General features: G+C 45.6%; 2 protein-coding genes and 1 pseudogene across 2 annotated transcripts; 2 read left to right on the forward strand and 1 right to left on the reverse strand.

Moving 5' to 3' along the window:
- Positions 1-761: 761 nt before the first annotated feature.
- On the forward strand, positions 762-7,242 carry LOC136653187 (zinc finger protein 396-like). Its single transcript, XM_066630097.1, has 3 exons — positions 762-1,595; positions 3,399-3,528; positions 5,285-7,242. The coding sequence occupies exons 1-3, from the start codon at positions 762-764 to the stop codon at positions 5,773-5,775; spliced, it is 1,455 nt and encodes a 484-aa protein (XP_066486194.1). The 3' UTR covers positions 5,776-7,242.
- Positions 7,243-14,554: 7,312 nt separating this feature from the next.
- On the reverse strand, positions 14,555-14,674 carry LOC136654578 (5S ribosomal RNA; annotated as a pseudogene).
- A 2,443-nt stretch (positions 14,675-17,117) lies between these two features.
- On the forward strand, positions 17,118-17,711 carry LOC136653188 (zinc finger protein 25-like). Its single transcript, XM_066630098.1, has one exon. It carries the CDS (start codon positions 17,118-17,120, stop codon positions 17,709-17,711), a length of 594 nt encoding a protein of 197 aa, XP_066486195.1.
- The last annotated feature ends 1,676 nt before the right edge of the window (positions 17,712-19,387 follow it).

A 19,387-nucleotide genomic window follows, 5' to 3' on the forward strand; every position in this document is an offset into this window, starting at 1 on the left:
GCAGCTTGGGAAGGATGCTTTTGATTGAAAAAGGCAGCCCAACAGGAAAAAGGTTGCAATCTCCTTCGCCTTACCACTGTGCTGGTTACATTCAAAAAGGTATACATTTCGTATTCCCAAATTCCAGCACTCTGCACCTTTTCACATGGCTCTGATGTGACTGGTATCAGAATTTACCTGTGCACTCTTTCCATCAGGCCATAATACTGGTTAGAGCAGGGCTGGCCCATGCATGCGATGAACTGAAGTGGTTTTCTTAGGCAGTAGATTGGCAGGGGGCACTCCCTGTTTGGAAAAGAGGGGAACAGAGCTGAAATGTGGAGGACAGAAGAATGGTCAGCTAGAGTGGACCACTCTACTCCACACTTCCTCTTCTACTCCATCCCCTCTTCCTTGTCCAATCCAGGGAGTTCAGTTTAGCACATCTCCAGGTAAGGAGGGGCAGAATTTGTCATGCTGTCTCAGGTGCTGGGATTCACTTACACAAGAAATCTGTTTCATAAGGCTAACCATTGACAGGTTTTTAAAGAACTGGTTAATGAGGTTGATTGATTAACTGGACTTTAATAATCCCTTTGACACATTTGCAATTTGCTATATGACTTTCATCTCTCCAGGTTGGCATCCAGACCGGTTTAGGATTTTTTTTGCCGTACAATAACTTCAAATTGTACTACAAATCCTTGCTTTACGCATTGCTACGAATCCTTCAGCTCTAAAGAGAAGTTACGTGCACGCGGAGGCCAAACCCAAACCCGAAAATGAGGAGAAAAATAGCAGCAAAGAGGAACGCTGTGGCCCAATATCTCCAGTGTCAGGCACCTCTGGAACAAAGAGCCCAGTCACTGGTGAAAATGGAAAAGGAACCAGATCCAACTGGTTCAGACTCATTAGGTGTATCAGAGGGTTCGATGAAAACCTACCGTGTTGTCCAGGTTGGGACCACCGGGGGAAGTATGAGATTGATAACGCCCCAGCAGTCCAGGAGTGAACCACGCCAGGAGACACCCCAGCGCTGGGAAATCCAGGGGCAGGAATTGCCAACTCCGGACCTCACACCTGTCCAGTCACCTGCATGGAGGAATTTGCAGGTGCCTGAACTTACTCTTTCAGAAGATGTTGAGACCTACTTGGCAACCTTTGAGGATGTGGCAGAGGCCTGCAAGTGGCCCAAGGAACAGTGGGTGACTCGGCTCGTGCCAGCCCTCAATGGAGCAGCCCTCCAGGCCTACAATAGCTTGGACCCCAGAGAAAGTGTTGATTATGGGAAGGTGAAGGCTGCCATCTTGCGAGAGGATTCAGTCAGCCTGGAGAGGCAGCGTCAGAACTTCAGACACTTCCGCTACCAGGAGGCCGAGGGGCCCCGTGAGGCATATAGCCGGCTGCGGGGGCTCTGCCATCGCTGGCTAGAGCCAGAGAGCCGTACCAAGGAGCAGATCATGGAGCTGCTGATCCTGGAGCAGTTCTTGACCATCCTGCCAGAAGACATGCAGGACTGGGTTCAGGAATATCACCCAAAGACCTGCATCCAGGCGGCCACCCTGGCTGAGCATTTCCTGCTGAAGCAGCAAGACGACGAGAGGTGGGATCAGCAGGTGAGAGCTTTTCATTTTGGTGGTTGGACATATGGGAAAACCACAGGATTTGATCACCCAGAATCTTAATAGCTTGCACAGTTTTAAATTATTTTTGAAAGAACAATCTTCTCTATAAGAATGTAATTATCTGTGGAACTCCTTGCCACAGGATGGCTTGCCATAGGAACATAAGAAGAACCCTACTGGCTCAGGCCAAAAACCCATTTAGTCCAGCTTCCAGTACCTCACAGTGGCCCATCAGATGCCTCGGGGAGAACTCAAGACAACAAGATACCTGCATCCTGTTGCCACGCCCTTGCATCTGTTCAGAGATAGGCTGTCTTTAAAACGTGGAGGTTGCATATAGTCATGGCTTGTAACATGTGATGAACTTTTCCTCCATAAAGCTGCCTAATCTCCTTATAAAGATATCTAGGCCAGGCGCCATCACCTCATCCTGTGGCAAGAAGTTCCACAGATTAATAACACGGTGGGTAAAGAAATACTTTGTTTTTTTCTGCTCTAAGTCTCCCACCAGTCAATTTTGGTAGATGTCCCGTGGCTCTGGTGTTATGTGAGAGGAAAAATAAATTCCTTTTGTCCATCCTATGCATAATTTTGTACATTTCAATCATGTCTACCCTCAGGGGCCTTTTTTCTAGACTGAAAAGCCCCAAATGTTGTAGGCTTTCCTCATAAGGGAGGTGCCCTAGCCCAGTAATCATTTTGGTTGCTCTCTTCTGTACCTTTTCCAGTTCAACTATATTCTTTTTTGAGAAGTAATCAGAACTGTAAGCAATACCCTAGATGCAGCTTTACCATCAGTTTGTACAATGGTATAATAATACTAGCCGTTTTATTCTCAATCCCTTTTTTAAGTATCACAAGCATGGAATTAGTCTTCTCCACAACCGCTGCACACTGGGTCGACACTTCTATCAAGCTGTCCACCACCGCCCCAAGATCTCTCTCCTCATTCATCACAGACAGCTCAGGACCCATTAGCCTAGATGTGAAATTTCGATTTCTTGCCCCAATTACTTTATACCAAATTGAATGTAAACCACAAGCCATGGAGTACAGCCTGCCAAATGCTCATAACACATACTGCGCGCTCTCTCTCTCTCGCTCTCTCTCTCTCTCTCTCTCTCTCTCTCTCTCTGCAGTCTCAGGCAGGCTGCAACATCAGAAAGTTTATTTTATCACTTAACACAAGGCTCTCCACACCCATGAACATGACCGAATCCGTCCCCCAGGTGAACAGAATGCTCTGTTCCATCAGGGAGCCACCTTCCTGTGCCACCCCAAACTGTGCTGGCCAGCTACTTCCAAGTTCAGTTGCCCCAGCAGGCTTTGCGCCTGGATTTCTGCTCAGATACGACTGGGTATGCCAGCACATAATTTGGGAGAGATCAGCATCATGATAAGGAGGCTCCCCAGCAGAATGGAGCATTCCATTAGCACCAGGGAATCCTTTTCTGGCTCAGGAAGTTTGGAGGTGTCTGGCTTGAGAGACTGAGTTGGGCTTAGTGGATCAGGAATTGTGTGGGGTGCCTTGTGCTGATCTAAATTCAGCACAGATCAAAGTCTGTTCTCTGACCTTCCTCAGTTCTGCATATATGAGTCAGACTCCTGGGTGATCTAACCCAGTTTCTCTCTCTCCTGCCTGAAGGTGGCTTTAGAGGGTCACATCCGGAGTTTTTTGCTTCCCTTTCTTAGATCCTGTAACTCTACCTGTGTACTTCTTCCCTAACCAATTCTTGTTTTTCTATCCCTGCTGTACCCCTCGGCCTTGAATTGGGGTCCTTGCTGCTGTTGCAGGTCCTGGGGCCATTTGTGCTTGAAGAGCCGGTGAATTTCACAGAAACTGAGCAAGTGTCATTGGACACCAGGCAGATGACACACTGCAGAGAAGCCAAAGAAGAGGTTAACGAGAACTCCACCACCCTGCGTAAGGATCTGTGTGATATGTGCACATGGGGGGGGGATCATGTAGAAAAAGTGGTGTGTGTGATAGCAATAGCTTTTAACAAAAGTAGAGCCACATGTTCAACAGAATTGCATGGAACACTCCTTCTGAGGCTGTACTATTTTAGACTATAGCAGGGGGACACAAACACACATTCAGAACTTCACAGCCAAAACTCCTTCCATGTTCAAAATTGGCACTTTCAGGGAGAATTCTCACCAGCAAGCTAACTTTCCTCAGGCAAAGAGGTTTTTGTGTGTGTGTGTGTGTGTGTAGGGGAGCACTCAGTCAGAGTCTCTTCACCTGTGTTCTGAAGTGGTACAAACTTAGGATGCCTGGTGATTTCAGATGTGCATATTGATGGGCTCTGTGCGTGGACAGTGGGTCAGCTTTACTGGGGAATAAATAAATACACTTTGAGGATCTTCTTAATCAATGTTCAGAATTAGCTGCAGGCCATATAGGAGTGCTCAAAGAACTCCATCTGGTCCCATTAATTGTACCTGAAATAATGGTTCTGGGGAAGAGTGCTAATGCATTTCCCTCCTCTAGGTTTTCAAACCTGGCAAGTGAAAGAGATTGCCTTTCACCTTCTGTCTCTCTTCTCACCCTCCTGGACCACCCAGCCCTGGGGTTATTCTTAGCACAAGTTATCACAAGAGTTCCAGGGTAGTCCAGTGGTTGGGATCACAGAGACCTGGTTCTAACCTCATCCCTGTAGTGGAGTCATAATTCACTTTGGGGGAGTCACTCTCAAGCCTCTGTCAGATGCCCCAATGAGGGGAGTCTTGGGCTCCTGCCTGCCACTGGGGTCCCCACCAGTAGAGGCTCAGGAGTCCATGGAGGGCTTCCCAAGCCACACCCACCTGTATTGTCTCCCTTCCCTGGGCCTTGGAGAAAGAGGGATTGACAGCACACTATTGTCTGTCCATGGGGCTTTCCCCAGCCTCTCAGGGTGCTGGAGTCTCTCAGTCAGCCTCCAGCCCTCAGCCAGTCCCTTCTAATAACTGACCCACTCCTTATATTCTTGGCTGGTCTCCCCCTTCCTGGTTCCACCCTCACTGTCTGGTCAACCTCTGGGTCCTATGCCTCCTCTTCCAAGGGATGGGAGGCTCTTGCAGATACTCTCTGACCTGGGCCAGTGCACTCTACTCAACTGGCCTCCCGGTGGCTGGTAAGCCAACCCTAGACTCCATTTCTCACCTTTACAATGATATGTTGGTGACCTCAACCCAGAATACTTTTGGCAGCACTTCTGGGTCTGAGCCCTGTTTTTTTGGACCAGAATTCAAATATTTATAATATTCGTTGTGTTCATGTTGTCTGAGAATTGAAAAATTGTGACTTGGAACACAAAAGGCTGGAAAGCCTTGATTTGTGCTGGCTTATAAGCACCTTCCAGTGTCTGTAGGATCACAGGAAGCTGCATATACTGGGCCAGACCATTGAGCTTTCCAAGTCAGCACTGTTTATACAGACTGGCTGCAGCCCTCCAGGATTCCCAGCCCTGCCTGTGGACACCAGGAAGCATGCCTGGAACCTTTTGCTTGCAAACCATGTACCCCATCGCTTAGCTATGGCCCCATCCCTCAGGCTTTGGCATCTCTGGCATTCCACACAAAGTGCTTCCTTGCTTCACAGAGTCAACCAAAGACGGCAAAACCCCTTGCCAGCCAAATCTGTTTCATGAAATAGCAGCAGTTCAATGGGATTTTGTTTGTTTTCCTTTCCATTCCAGCAGATGATGATGCCCAGACCAAAAATGAGGACGAGTTTCTGGTGCAGCAAAGCACAAAAAGGCAAAGAAGCCGACTCCTTCCCAGTTTGTACCCAGCCCAGTACGCCAACCAAAACGCCAATCCTCCACTGCATGTCAACAAGCAGGCCATTCACAAGCAAGATGCCCTTTTCCCATGCCCCGAGTGCGGGAAGAACTTCTCTCGCAAATCCACCCTCACCAGGCACCGAAGGGTGCACACCGGTGTCAAACCCCACCAGTGCTCCGAATGTGGGAAACGGTTCTTGCACAAATTCAACCTGGTGAACCACATGAGAACCCACGTGCGAGAGGAGCCCAGCCGCTGTTCGCTGTGCGGGAAACATGCAAAGAGGCATTCGGGCCAGGGGGGGCAAGAGAGAAAGACCGGGGGTTGTGAATGCCTGGAAAGTTTTGAGCTGCAGTTCAGCGCAGAACAGAGAATGCAGGAAAGGGAAGAGTCCTTCAGCTGAACTTGGACATAGGGGAGCAAGAAGTAACTGACTTCTTTCAAGTAGCTTCTTTTCAAGTAGCTGACTTGAAAACTGGGAGAAATTTAGGAAAGACTCAAGAAGTCCAGGGAATGTTTCTCCACCTTTGAACTCTCTAGAAGGGGGCACCACCTTCTGATGAGGCTACCCTAAACACGATCAAAGCAAATAAGGCCTTCCACAGCTCAGTTGGGTTTACCTGTTTGTTTTACACTTGCTTGTTTTGTTACTTGTTCAAAGCCTATGGGGCAGGCAAAGAAGCAATGACGTTCTAGTCTGTGTGTATAATATGAAGTATGTCTGTCTAAATGCCACTGTGAAAAGAGAAAACAAAGATAACTGTTGTGTCGGCTGCATATGACCTGGAGGAATAACCAGAGCTAGTAAAAATTCCAATTGCATCATTTTGGGGGTGGGGGGGGGCTTAATGTAATTCAACAGCATCTACTTCTCACTTGACAGAATAGCTGTGGAAAATGCATTTCCTTTAGGAATCATAGAATGGCAGATTTAAGGTGTGAGATCTGAATGATGAGCAGTCAAGACGAAAGTGACCACTTCCACGATCAGAACCATAGAATCACAGACAGAATCACAGACAATCAGTATGTGATTGTCAGAACCATATGCACTTATATGAGGGCATACTAAAAGTGTCTTTGTGGGATGGTCCTGAGAAACAGGGCAGCCAGTTGTATTTTGACTAAGGATGTCATCAGAATTCAGCTAGTTTAGGGCAAATCGGGTAATCTGTGATTGAAGGTCCACCTCCAAGGCCTTCTGTCCAGTGCCTTTCTTCATGTTGATTTCTAGCACAGCATACTCAATGGAATGTAGATGAGAACTGGTCTGCTGACTATGTGTTTTTCTTTCTCTTTCTTCTTAAATAATGCCTCATTAGGAGGTGGTACCATTTTTAAAGAAAGCGTCTGTCATCCATTTGAATTTTTTCCATGATGATTGTTTCAAGAGCTCTCCCACCTCTGATGTTGTGGGGCATAATTTTTTTTCCTACCAATAAATGTACTAGTTTGTTCTTTTTAAAAAATGTATAAAGATCTGACTAAGATCCAAGAATGATGCCATGTACCCAAAAGGACTTCATATTCAGTTTTCCCAAAAAAGGCTTTTTCCATCACATGACAAGATGCCTCTGCTTTTGAAACAGAGGCATCTTTCAAAAGTGATTAAGGCACAGGAGGATTGCTGTTTAAAAGGGGGAGGGGAAAAATCAAAACTCCCACTGAACTAAAAGCAAAAGTAGTTTTTTTTTTTTAATCCCAGCTTCTGTTTCTTTGTACATGTCTGTCAAGTGAGTTCCTAGTGTCGAGAATTCGAAGGCCTTCTAACACTACATTTTTTTTAACCCCTGTAACACTGTTGATATACCAAAATTGCATGTTTGGGATTTTGCAACGGTTATAGCTACAAATGTAAATTTTAGATTTTTTTTTAAGAGATAAAGAAATTGTGTTTGTATATTTTTTATTAAAGCTTTATTTTTTTGTAGTTTGCACATTAAAAGGTTTAACGTTGTAATGAGAAATGTTAGTTCATCATATTCCTCTTTCTCAAGTTGGGCCCATCCTCTATTTTTGTTGGTGGCTTTTCAGCTCTTCAATGGCTCTGTCTGGGCAGGTCACATTGCCATTTTACATGAAACCACTGTGGTCGTGGAAAGGGTTTTTGATCAAAGCAAAATACACAGAAGGGTCTAGTTGACAAAGAAGTGGTGTGTTTAAGAACTTAGATACTCATTCTCCTTATGTCCTCTGCTTTTAAATTATCTTACACAAACTTTCTTGTGTAACATAATTATGCAGGGAATTGATAAAGTGGATATGGGGATGTTCTTTTCCCTCTCACACAACACCAGAACAAGGGGACATCCACTAAAATTGAATGCTGGAAGAGTTAGGACAGACAAAAGAAAATATTTCTTTACCTAGTGTGTAATTAGTCTGTGGAACTCCTTGCCACAGGATGTGGTGATGGCATCTGGCCTGGATGCCTTTAAAAGAGGATTGGACAGATTTCTGGAGGAAAAGTCCATCATGGGTTATAAGGCATGACGGGTATATGCAACCTCCTGATTTTAGAGGTAGGCTACCTCAGAATGCCAGATGTGAGGGAGGGCACCAGGATGCAGGTCTCCTAAATCTTGTGTGCTCCCTGAGGCTTCTGGTGGGCCACTGTGAGATTCAAGGAGGCTGGGCTAGATGGGCTTTTGGGTTTTTCTTAACGTTCAACCGGGTTTTTCTTAACGTTCTTATGTTTCTTACAAAATAAAACACTAGCAGCTTTTAACAGGTAAAGCAGTACAAAAATGCACTATGAAGTCACTAGCAAAGAATATCAAATATTGCAGTAACACTTAATAAGTAGGAAGACACCTACATGATTCTTGAGTCCAGTCCCTTGCCAGTGCAGACATTCCACAGCTACAACATCCCTGACAGATGGCTATTGAACTTCTGCTTAAAGACTTCTAGGGATGGAGAGTTTACCACTTTCTGAGGCAGTCTGTTCCACCACCATATAGTTCGTACCATCAAGAAGTTGTCTCTTAATGTTTCATTGAGTTGCATCTCTTAAAAGCTTGCTGTTGTCTCTTTGAGAACCATGAATCCTATGCCTCTCTATTTAGAAGTAAGCACTGACTTCAAAGTACTTCTCCCAGGTAAGGTTTAGGTGTTGGCCCAGTCAGGTGGCCTTCTGATGGGCCCGACCTGATCAACCCAGACATTATCCCTGTTTATAGCCCAGGTACCAGTTGTTCAGGGCTTTAAAGGTCAAAATCAATACTTTGGGACTGCACCCAAGGAAGAGCTAAGGCAGTTCTGCTACAATGGACCTCTGGTGGTTTATTCTGTGCAAGAGGCAAGCTGCTGCATTTCCACTGGAGTCCTGGATAATTCTTTAGAGCTTCCACAGCAAAGCTTAATGCCAGTCTGTTGGCCTGCTGCACCCATCCTACCTGCAGGGCTGTTGGTCTTACATGCATTCCTGGGGCTGTACAGATGGAACCAATCAAATGACAGAGATCATTACAGATGACAAACGGGGAGAAACTTAGCAAAAGTACCCCAGACCTGCAGCTTGAAGATGCTCTCTTGCAAAGGCAGGGGTGGCTTTTCAGGAACAAACCATCAGCTGTCCTGAACAGTATGACTTCCAGCAGAATCTGGATGCAGGAGTGACATCTTAGTACAATTTTCTTCCTTGTGTTATAATGCAAATTTTGTTTCAAGCTGCAAATTCCTGGCTAAAGCCTCATCACACCTTTTGCCTAGAAGGGGTCACTCTGTCAACCATATGACCACCCAAGCAAGTATATGGGGCAGCTATGTGCTTAGGCGTATCAGTGAAGTGGAGCTGTGATGCACACAGTCATGGAATGTGACTTCAGCTTGTTCTACATTTGTGCATTGACAGGGAGCATGGGTCTGTGCAGTGCAGCCTTGAGGTTATAAAATGCTTTGGGCCAGTCCTGCATGCTGTAGTTCTGCCAATGTTCCTTTGAATCAACCCCAAGGCTAATCTCACCTACAAAGGATCCAAGTTCTTTCTCCGCATTTGCAAAATCAGGAATCAGAATCTGCACTGGCAAAGTGAATTAAGGTAAGGCTTGTAAAATGTTTCGCTGACTCTGGTTTTTTGATATGAAGAGGGGATCCCCCAATCTCCCTGTTTTCTGGCCTCTGAAAAGGGACATCAGGACATGTTTCACAAAAGTAAATTAAATTCAGTACTGAGGAAGAACTATAAAGCCTGAGTGACATGGTTCCTGACCAATCCTTCCAGCAGAGAAACAGAATGGACCTTAACCCTATGATGGCCATGTCGTCCTGCAGGCAGCCAAACGGGCTGCTCTGTTCATTTTAGCAGTTGTTCTATTAATTGAACTTTCATTTTTAAAATTGTGCTTTGTTTGTAATTATTTTCCCAGATTACAAACTGGCTGTGAACTTGTCACTTTGGCATATGTAAAGCTTTTTTTTAAAAAAATGTTGTGTATAGTTGTATATTGTCTTTGAACTGTTCAATGTAATGTATAAGGTGGCTGCACAGCCCCTAAGCATGAGATCATGTGGATTTGGGATTGAAGGTATTCAAGCCTCTGTATAGGAACTTTGTGGTCACACTTAAGACTACAATCCTGTGTACACTTATTTGAGAATAAGCTCTACTGAATTCAGTGGAGACTTTCTTATGCATAAGCATGCATTGGATTGCACTGTGGGAGTTCAAATTCCACAATTCAAATTTTGCCTCCACCATAAACCCCTTAAATAGTCTTAGAGTAGACCAGCTCTCTCTCTTTTTCTCCTTCTAAAAACCCCTCATCTCTAATATGAGGAAAACAATACTGATCTACCTTATAGGGATGTTGTAAAGATTGAGTATTTTGATTACTCTAAAAATGCTGCACAATTGCAATTCATTATTATAGTTTTATGGGATAGTCCAAACAATAAACAAACGTTTAAAAGTTATTTGGGTCTAGCGAGATAACACTATATAGTTGCTAAGACCAGCCTGAGAGTGTGCTTATTAAAGAACTGCAAAAAAGAGACACTCCATCTGGTCTAGCTTCTCCCATCTTTATGGCACACTGGAATGGGGAAAAACTAACCTGATTTTTTTCCCCTGCTTCTGTGCAGTTCTTATGAGCCCTCCAAAGTGCCTGGCAACACTACTAACACTGGTAGCCAACTAACTAACACTAACACTGGTAGCCAAGGAATTGTGCATAGGGTTGCCAGTGCTGTTAAACAATTGCCATTCTTTTTCCTGGCATGGCTCCTAAGCCTTTACTGCTGCTGGCCCCTCCTTTGGCATGAGGACTTTGGTGATGGGAAACAGGTTCTCCCTCTTAAAGACCCAGGAGCCTGTGAGGAAGAATGAGAGGGAATCTGGCAACCCTACCAGACTTTCCCTTTAAATGAGTAACATGTATTTTACCAATGAAATTGGCAAGGGAGCTCAATAAAGAGTTAATTAATACTAGCCCTTGTGACCGACAAGGATCATAGCCAATGGCATGGAGGGGGGAGATTAACTCTGCACAGGCTGGTTCCTGTGGGTCCTGGAAGGAGCATGATGCTCTTCTTGCCTCTTTGTCTAGCCAGCAAGAGAAGCTGCTGATGCAGATCCCACCAGCTTCAGTTCCTTGACTTGATGCACACTTGCTGGCAACCTGAAGTGCAGGTGAGTCAGCTGCTCAGAATTTGGAAGCTTGCCAGTCCAGATATTATTTTGCCCACGTTGGCAGGGCAAAACGAGTTGCACATCAAGGGGCTTGTTGCAAACACAGTGTCATTGTGTGACAATCTCCTTGTGCATTTTAATTCTTGAGTACAGAATAAAAGGAGGGTTGCTATACTGGTCACTGCAGGACTTTAGCAGCAGGGAGGTGGGGGAATCCTACACAGCAATTTCAATTACAGATTGTCATGGCTAAGAGACTACAGCCTCCCAAATCCCTAGTGCAAATCTTGATCCCTCTTGCCACAAAGTCTGTTGTGTGGCCAACTCACTGCTCTTCCACAGCCTCTCACCAGCAACATGGGAATGCTAGTTTTACTCCTCCTTCTAGGGTGGGTGTAAAGATAACTGAGATGCTGTACCTGAAGCAGTTTTAACTCTCCCAAGGCACTAAAGAAAATGCTTAGTGACATTAGCGCCAAATGGATCATTTTCAAATAGTGTACTGTAAGCTGCCTTGAGGGTCTTTGCAGAAAGACAGGATATAAATGATTACTACATTTAAATTAGATTAAAGAACAAAGTAAGCAGCTGCCAGATATACATGCCCCCTTTTTCCATGCAGCAAGAGTACATTCACTAAGCATCAATGCAGATTATTCTTTAATCACCCTACTCTGTGCAAAAAAAAAAAAGAAAGACATTTCTTATCCTTTCTAAACCTCCTGCTCATAAAATTGAAGGAATGTGTTTTCTCCCCTACTCCAGGTGTTCTGCTGTCCCCCACTGACACCTCAGTTGTCAACTTTTTCCGCAGGCTCTTCCCCAGTCCACTAGTGATCGAGGCCCAGGAGCACAGGGGCAGGCGGCTGCTTCTCAATCAGGGACATGGCAATGCTTAAGCACACCAACTCAGTTAAGGTGAAGATGGAAATGGAAGATGCAGCGAATTTTGATAAGTTGAGTGAGAAATGGAACAGAACTTCCAGCAACATTGCCCAGCCAAATGAGTCCATGTTTGTCCCAGCCTGAGCAATTGGAGGTCAGGAGGGGACAATTGAAAGTGACCCAATGCCAGGAAGTTCTACAGATCCCTCTAGGCTGTGCCTCTGCCTCAGGTTATGCATTTTACTGCCAGTTGCTGGAGCTGACCCCAGAGGATGATGTTGAGGCTTACTTCGCCACTTTTGAGCGAGTGGCTGGCACTTGCCAATGGCCCAGAGGGGAATGGGTCACTTATCTCATACCTTTTCTGCAGGGCAAAGCCTTACAGACCTACAGCAACTTGGACCTTGGAGACACCAGAGACTACAGGAAGATCAAGGCCACTGACCTTCAGGGCTGTCACGTCAGCACCGAGCGGCAGCGTTTGCGCTTCCGGCAGTTCCGCTACCAGGAGGCCGAGGGGCCCCGCGAGGTATGTAGCCAACTGCAGGAGCTGTGCTGTCGTTTGCTCAGGCCGGAGAGCCACACAAAGGAGCAGATTTTGGAGCTGCTGGTCCTGGAGCAGTTCTTGGTTATCCTACCAGAGGAAATCCAGCGCTGGGTCTGGGTCCGATATCCAGAGAGTTGCGCCCAGGCTGTGACCCTGGCAGAGGAATTCCAGCTGGGGCAACAAGATGGAGCGACATGGAAGCAGCAGGTAAGAGATGGGCAGGAGGTCTGGTCTAGAGGGTAGAGCCTCCGACTGCCTGAAGATAACATCCACAAGGTCGCCAGTTCGAGGCCACCGGCACCGTGCGACCTTGAAGCAGCTGACAAGCTGAAGCCAAGCAATTCCATCTGCTCTGAGCGTGGGAGAAGGAGGCCAGAATGTGAAACCAGATCAGAGTGAAACACCTGGACTGTTGTGGTTCTTGAAAGATAGAACCTTCTTTCAATTGTAAAAATCCCTACGGGGATTTAATCAGCCTGCCTATGTAAACCGCCTTGAATAAAGTCTTGAATAAAGACCAAGAAAGGCGGTATATAAATACCTGTTTATTATTATTATTTATTATTATGTTGTCCAATGTTATCTGTGTGCCTTTTTTTTAATGAGCAAGGTCATGGGAGGTGAAATCACTTTCCCTTTGACTCCCCATGCAAACTTCATTTTTTTGGTCCTCTTTATATACCTGAACTTTTGGCACTCCATTGACTTCAGCCCCTTGTTATTTAAGAGCAACAACTTCAGGTGCCTTTTGCCTCCTTCTCCAATTGAAATGTTATGATTTCAAGCAACCCTCTTCCCATCCACATCCTACCAGCTAATGCCACATCTAAAGTAATTGGATCACATGTAAATCACCTGCAACATTTGCTCAAAAATTAAAGAATATTTTACAAGACTTTAGTTGCACAGATCCTCCAAGAAGTTCTTAGGGATGCCCTGGATAATTTCATGAATGCCTCTTTGCACCCTTTTATAACAGAGGCCAACACACATTTTGCTTCCTTAAACGTTACACCAATACCTGGGTATATTTGGGGTGCTGATTCCAAAAATGGCATCCTTTTTGCCCAATCACGTCTAGTTTTGGAGACACGGCATAGCCTCTTTAGTGAATGGTTCAAGCAGCTTCCTCATGAGGAAGCCTACACCATGAGGCTATACTATATACACTAATGAAACTATGCTGTATCTCCAAAACTAGACGTGATAGGGCACAACAGATGCCATTTTTGGAATCAACACCCCAAATTCATATCAAACCACCATAAATTTTGGGAAAAACTTTTCTGACCCTCAATTTTGTAGGCCTGTGTAATCAGCCTCATCATAAAAATAATCTGCACTTGAATGAGTTAAGGAAGATATGAGGGATGAGTTGAACTTGAATGAGTTAAGCCTTGCAGTCTAATAGATACAGTTCTTATAGGAGGAATGGAGATAGAGAAAGAGGAGGGAATCAAATTCTGATACCAGCTGTTGCTAACATATTAGCATTATCTAATAAGAAGGAAGCAAGAGACACTTCTGGAAGGGGAAGAACCAAGCAGCCATTAATCTCAGCTGCTGGAAAAGGGAAGCTGTTGTGTGGCTTGTAAGTGGGTTGGTGTCTATCCAGCCTCTGGAAAGGATTGCTGGGTTGCAACCAGGAAACAGCTCAAATCCATCTTTGTTCCTTCATTGCACATCAAAAATCTTCTTGCAATGTGGAAGACTGTACCTTCCCCAATGCTTAAGTGTTTTAGGCCCAAATCCCAACCAACTTTCTAGCACTGGCATAGCTGTGCCAATGGGTCGTGTGCTGCATCCTGCAGTTGGGTGGCATTCACGGAGCCCTCCTCAAAGTAACGGAATGTTTGTTCCCTCGGAGCTGCATTGCCCTTATGTCGGTGCTGGAAAGTGGGTAAGGATTGTACCCCTAGATAAGTATAACCATGTGCAACAGATCAGCAGCAAGAGGTTGCTGCAGCACTTCAACCTTGTTCCTGTGGCTCACCTTCTTCTGCCAACTGGTGCAGAACAAAATTCAAAGTTCCGCTTGCTTCAGGAGTCTGGAGGGTGAGCAATGGGATGCAGAAAGAGCATGGTTGGCAACCTTCAGTCTCGAAAGACTATGGTATAAGCCTACAGCACCTGGTATTCCCAAGCGGTCTCCCATCCAGGTACTAACTAGGCCTGACCCTGCTTAGCTTCCAAGATCAGACAAGATCGGGCATGTGCAGGGTAACAGTTGCTGCTAGAGAGAGCATGGCAGGAAGTTAAATGTTAAAGGTAAACATGTGATCTCTGGGTTGCAATCTGGCAACTCTGCCTGTGACTGTCAAGAGGTTTTACAGGTAAAAAAGAAAAACCTTCACCTGTGAATTGGTCTCCTACCAGGTTAACGTTAATCATCTTATCAGCCTCTGACTAGGTGTGTTTCACTGGTTTGGCTCATGTCTAGATGATGGTAAGCGTCAAAGTTGAAGATATGACTGCAATGGAGACCTCCAGAGCACAGCCCCTTCCTCAGCACGTTCCTCAAGCAACACCCCCAAAGAATAAACACACACGGCCTGCAGTCTTGGAAAAGGAATCTCGGATGCTACAAGATGCAGGTAACTATAACAGATGACCACTGAGGCCTTAGCAAAAGGAATCTTTCTGTTTCAAGCTGGTACGGAAGTATTTGCCTGGTAGCCTATGGTGAGTGACACTTCCCTCCAGGCAAGGAAGAGGTAAAAAAACTGGTTGTGCTTTTCTTGTAGGTGACATGTAACTAATATAGGTATGAGTTAGCAACCAGACTTCCTGTTCATTCAGTTAGTGGGCTAGTCACTTTTGAGAATTAGCAGAGCTACTTTGAATTTGCAGTGAAATAGGAAACATCTCCAATGGCATTCAATCTTTTCAGGTCTGCAGCCCACCTTCAGTGCAGAGCTTGGCAGTCACATAGCTAGAGGAGGGAGAAAAACATTAATGTGCCATGTAAATGGCCTCTCTCACTTGCCATCAGAGCCATTCCAGGCACTGATGGCAACATGCAGGAGACACTGTTTGGTTTGGTGAGTGCTTGCGCATTGCTGTTGCATTGGAATGGCTCCAATGGCGAGTAGAGGGACTAAAGACCATATTCGGCCATCTTCAGCCTGCTCCCTGCCAAAGTTGCATTGTGTTCTTCCTGATGAAAGCACACTCTAGAGGTGGGCTTTTTGTGCTTAAAAACAAAAAAGTGAAAGCTTGGCAGAGCTTGGGCAGCGTTCTACAACCCACCAAAAATCAGGTCACAACCTACACTTTGAGATCCACTGATCTTGTAGTTTTCTGGACCTGCATGAGATTTGGAGAAACCATAAAGAACATGTTACAGAGTCACCTGGAAGGAAAAGAAGTTTTCTTCTTGTGCCAACTTTAGTACACTGCTTCCCAGTGTTGTGGTTTAGACATTAATTGGACTTCCAGAAGTTGCGAATGGATATGGTGGGCAGTTTCTTCTTCCCCTGGGTCTGGCTGATCTGGGTATTTCCTTGAAGTCAGTTGGTTTCCATCCTGTTAACAACCCAGAATAAGACATTTTCTGGGTCTTAAGAATATTTCCCACCTTAGTTGGCAACCTTCAGTCTCGAAAGACTATGGTATCGCGCTCTGAATGGTGGTTCTGGCATAGTGTCTAGTGTGGCTGAAAAGGCCGATTCGGGAGTGACAATCCCTTCCACACTGGGGGCAAGTGCGGTCTGTCTCCCTGGCTATGGGCCTTCCTTCTTTGCCTCTTTGCCTCAGTCTGTTGGCCAAGTGTCTCTTCAAACTGGAAGAGGCCATGCTGCACAGCCTGCCTCCAAGCGGGCCACTCAGAGGCCAGGGTTTTCCCACCTATTGAGGTCCACTCCTAAGGCCTTCAGATCCCTCTTGTAGATGTCCTTGTATCCCAGCTGTGGTCTACCTTTAGGGCGCTTTCCCTGCACGAGTTCTCCAAGGAGGAGATTCTTTGGGATCCGGCCATCATCCATTCTCAAGACATGACCGAGCCAACGCAGGCGTCTCTGTTTCCATCTGTCTGGTTTGGCCAGCAGCATGCTTAACTATTGTCATGACTTTTTCTTCCTGTGCTCTTCAGAAATGGCCTGCTAGATCAGGCCAAGGCTCCAACAACTGGTTTGTAACAGTGGCCAACCAAGAAGCCCAGAACCAGGGTTTGAAGACAATGCCTGCTTGCCCCTCTCTCAAAAGTTATTCAAACTACCACTGATTTCCCACAGAAGCAGCAATGCAGCATGATTTATTGCTAAATTGACTCTAAATGTATATAGAGTTTCAGAGTACCAGAAATTGGGGTCAATCAATAGGAGATAGCCATCTCCTTTGTGCCTTGCAAGACACCTTTGTGCCTTGCTTTGCTTTCCTGGAGCATTTGTTGGGTATAAGGCAATTCTGTGCACAGTTTTCTTTTCTACCTGGCAGGGGAGAGAATTTTGCAAGGAGCTGCAAGGTCACCAGCCCTTGGGGAGCTGGAGAATCTAGCTCTTTCATGCATTCTGCAAGGAGCTTTGAGAGACAGAGCTGTCCAGGAAACAGAACAAGAAGGCATTGGAAAGGGTCAGCAAGGAACCCCAGCCACAAACATGCAACAATGTCTGCAGGGGAGGGAGATAACAGGTGACTCAAGGAAGAACAGGTGCCATACTTTTTCTCAAGATAAACCTCATAAATGCAGGGACTGTGGGAGAGCTTCTGGGAGAAACAGGAGCTCGCTACACATGGACAAGTGCATGAGAAGGATCGACCCTACCCCTGTGCAGTATGTGAGAAGAACTTCAACCGTCTAACACATCTGAAAACACACTGGAGAACACACACAGGGCTCAAGCCATACAGCTGCGGGGAGTGCAGGAAGAATTTTGGCCAACTCTCCACATTGACCACACATCAGAGGCTACATACTGGGGAGAGACCTTACTCGTGTGAGGAGTGCAGGAAGACCTTCACAAACCCTTCAGACTTGAACAAACATCAGCGGTTGCACACAGGGGAGCGACCTTACCCGTGCAGGGAATGTAGAAAGAGGTTCAGCCAGCTCTCCAACCTGACCATGCATTATAGAAGCCATACAGAAGACAGGCCTTACCCCTGTGGGGAGTGTGGGAAGAGCTTCAAGTACCTGGCGGACCTCACAGTCCACAAGAGGAAACACATGGGCGAAAGACCTTTTCTTTGTCCCCAGTGTGGGAAACGCTTTAGCAACAAGTCATCTTTGGCCCAGCACCAGAGGATCCACACCAGAGTTTCTGCCAAGGTTAAATGAGCGACTGCGCAGGTGAGAGCTCCCCTTGGCCTTGTATATAGTTGTGACAAAGCCATCCATCAAGCACAATCTCACTGCAGGGAAATAAGGAAGCACCATCTGCAATGAAGAATTTGGGGCATCTGCCACTAGTGAAGAAGACACAGGGCAGCATAGAGGAAAAATGAATGAGACAAAAGTCGCTATGAAATAGACCCTGCAAAAACCCTCATCTAGGAACACTGCAAAACCAGACTTATGATTTTTGCAGCTCAGGTTGCATCCCACCAAAAATTCCAAATGAGATGTCTGGGTCTTCCTTTCTCCAGGCTTGTCTTTATTTCTGGCCATGCTGACAATGTTTAGTATTTTTTAAAAGAATTGGAATGAATTTAATAGTTGTCTGCTTGTCCTTATTAGCATCCCTGAAACTGGGAAGGTAAGACTGGTTACATCTGCCCCCTGAATATGTTCAAAGTGACACTTTGTGCCAAAATGCATCCTCTCCCCCTGCCATTGCAAACCTTTGATGCCCAATCCATCAGGCACCTAGTTCCCAACTTCTTAATCCAGTTCTCCCCACTTTGGCTGTTCCTACTTGCCGCACTGTGCTACAGTTTGCCCATTCCCTCTGCTAGGTAGTATAAGTCTGAGTGCAATCTAGGACCTTTCTTTTCTAAAGGTTATCTCAAGGAAGTTGCAGCTTACAATTTCTAATAGCAGTCTATTAGCCTTCTTCCATAAGATGATATCTACTCCAGCACTCTGCGTCCAACAGGACAAAGTTGGATGCCTTTTAGGAGCACACAAACAGACCACAAAGGCAACAGAGCCAGCATCTGATATTCAGAGATATGCTGTCCCTGCATTTGGAAGTTCCATTTGGCTATCAGGTCTACTAACCCCTCCTTCAGTCCCCAGGAGCTCTGACTAGCATGCACATCTTCCTGTTGTCATCATATACTTGTTAGACAGGCTGGGATTCACAATGGTGACTTGCAAAGGGATGAGCTTTGGGGCTGGTTTAGGCCTGCATTTTCCACATTAAAAAAAGTGTGTTCCTATATTTAAAAATGACATTTTTCCTGCCCTAAACTTCTTTCAAATCCAACCAGAGTACTACAGTTTTCTCACAAACAGCGCCTTAAAACTTTTTCTCCTTTCTGCTCTTTTGCAAAGCATAAATGTAAACGGTGAATTGTGTATACACAAAATGCCCTTGCACTGAGTCATGTCTTTAGGTCATCTGGCTAAATATTGTCTCCCTTGACTGGCAGCAGTTCTCCAGGTTTCAGACAGGGATCTTCCCTTATTTACCTGGGGGTGTCAGATACCGAACCTGGAACCATCTGCCATCCACCATACAGCCACAGCTCCTCAACCCCAGAGCTTTGCCGTAACACACTCCTGAAAGGTGAGTCACCTACATTACAAGACTGGTTCTGTTACAGGAGGCCAAGATTATGAATGGCACCAAGTATTTTTACAATAAAATTATTTATTGATTAAAAAACCTTTTGAATTAAGCAAACAAAAAAAATCTTCCAAAAACCCAACTCTGAAACATTGCCAGGGCTGTTAAAAAAAGTTTAGTAAAGGGCTGTGGTGTGGCTCAGAAAGCAGGAAAAGTGTGTGATGGCTGAATGGAAGACAAGGTAGCTATAGCCAAATACGGCTGAGAAAAAGAAAATGTTGGA

The sequence above is a fragment of the Tiliqua scincoides genome, chromosome 5 (genome assembly GCF_035046505.1).
Source record: "Tiliqua scincoides isolate rTilSci1 chromosome 5, rTilSci1.hap2, whole genome shotgun sequence".
NCBI classification, from domain to species: domain Eukaryota; kingdom Metazoa; phylum Chordata; class Lepidosauria; order Squamata; family Scincidae; genus Tiliqua; species Tiliqua scincoides.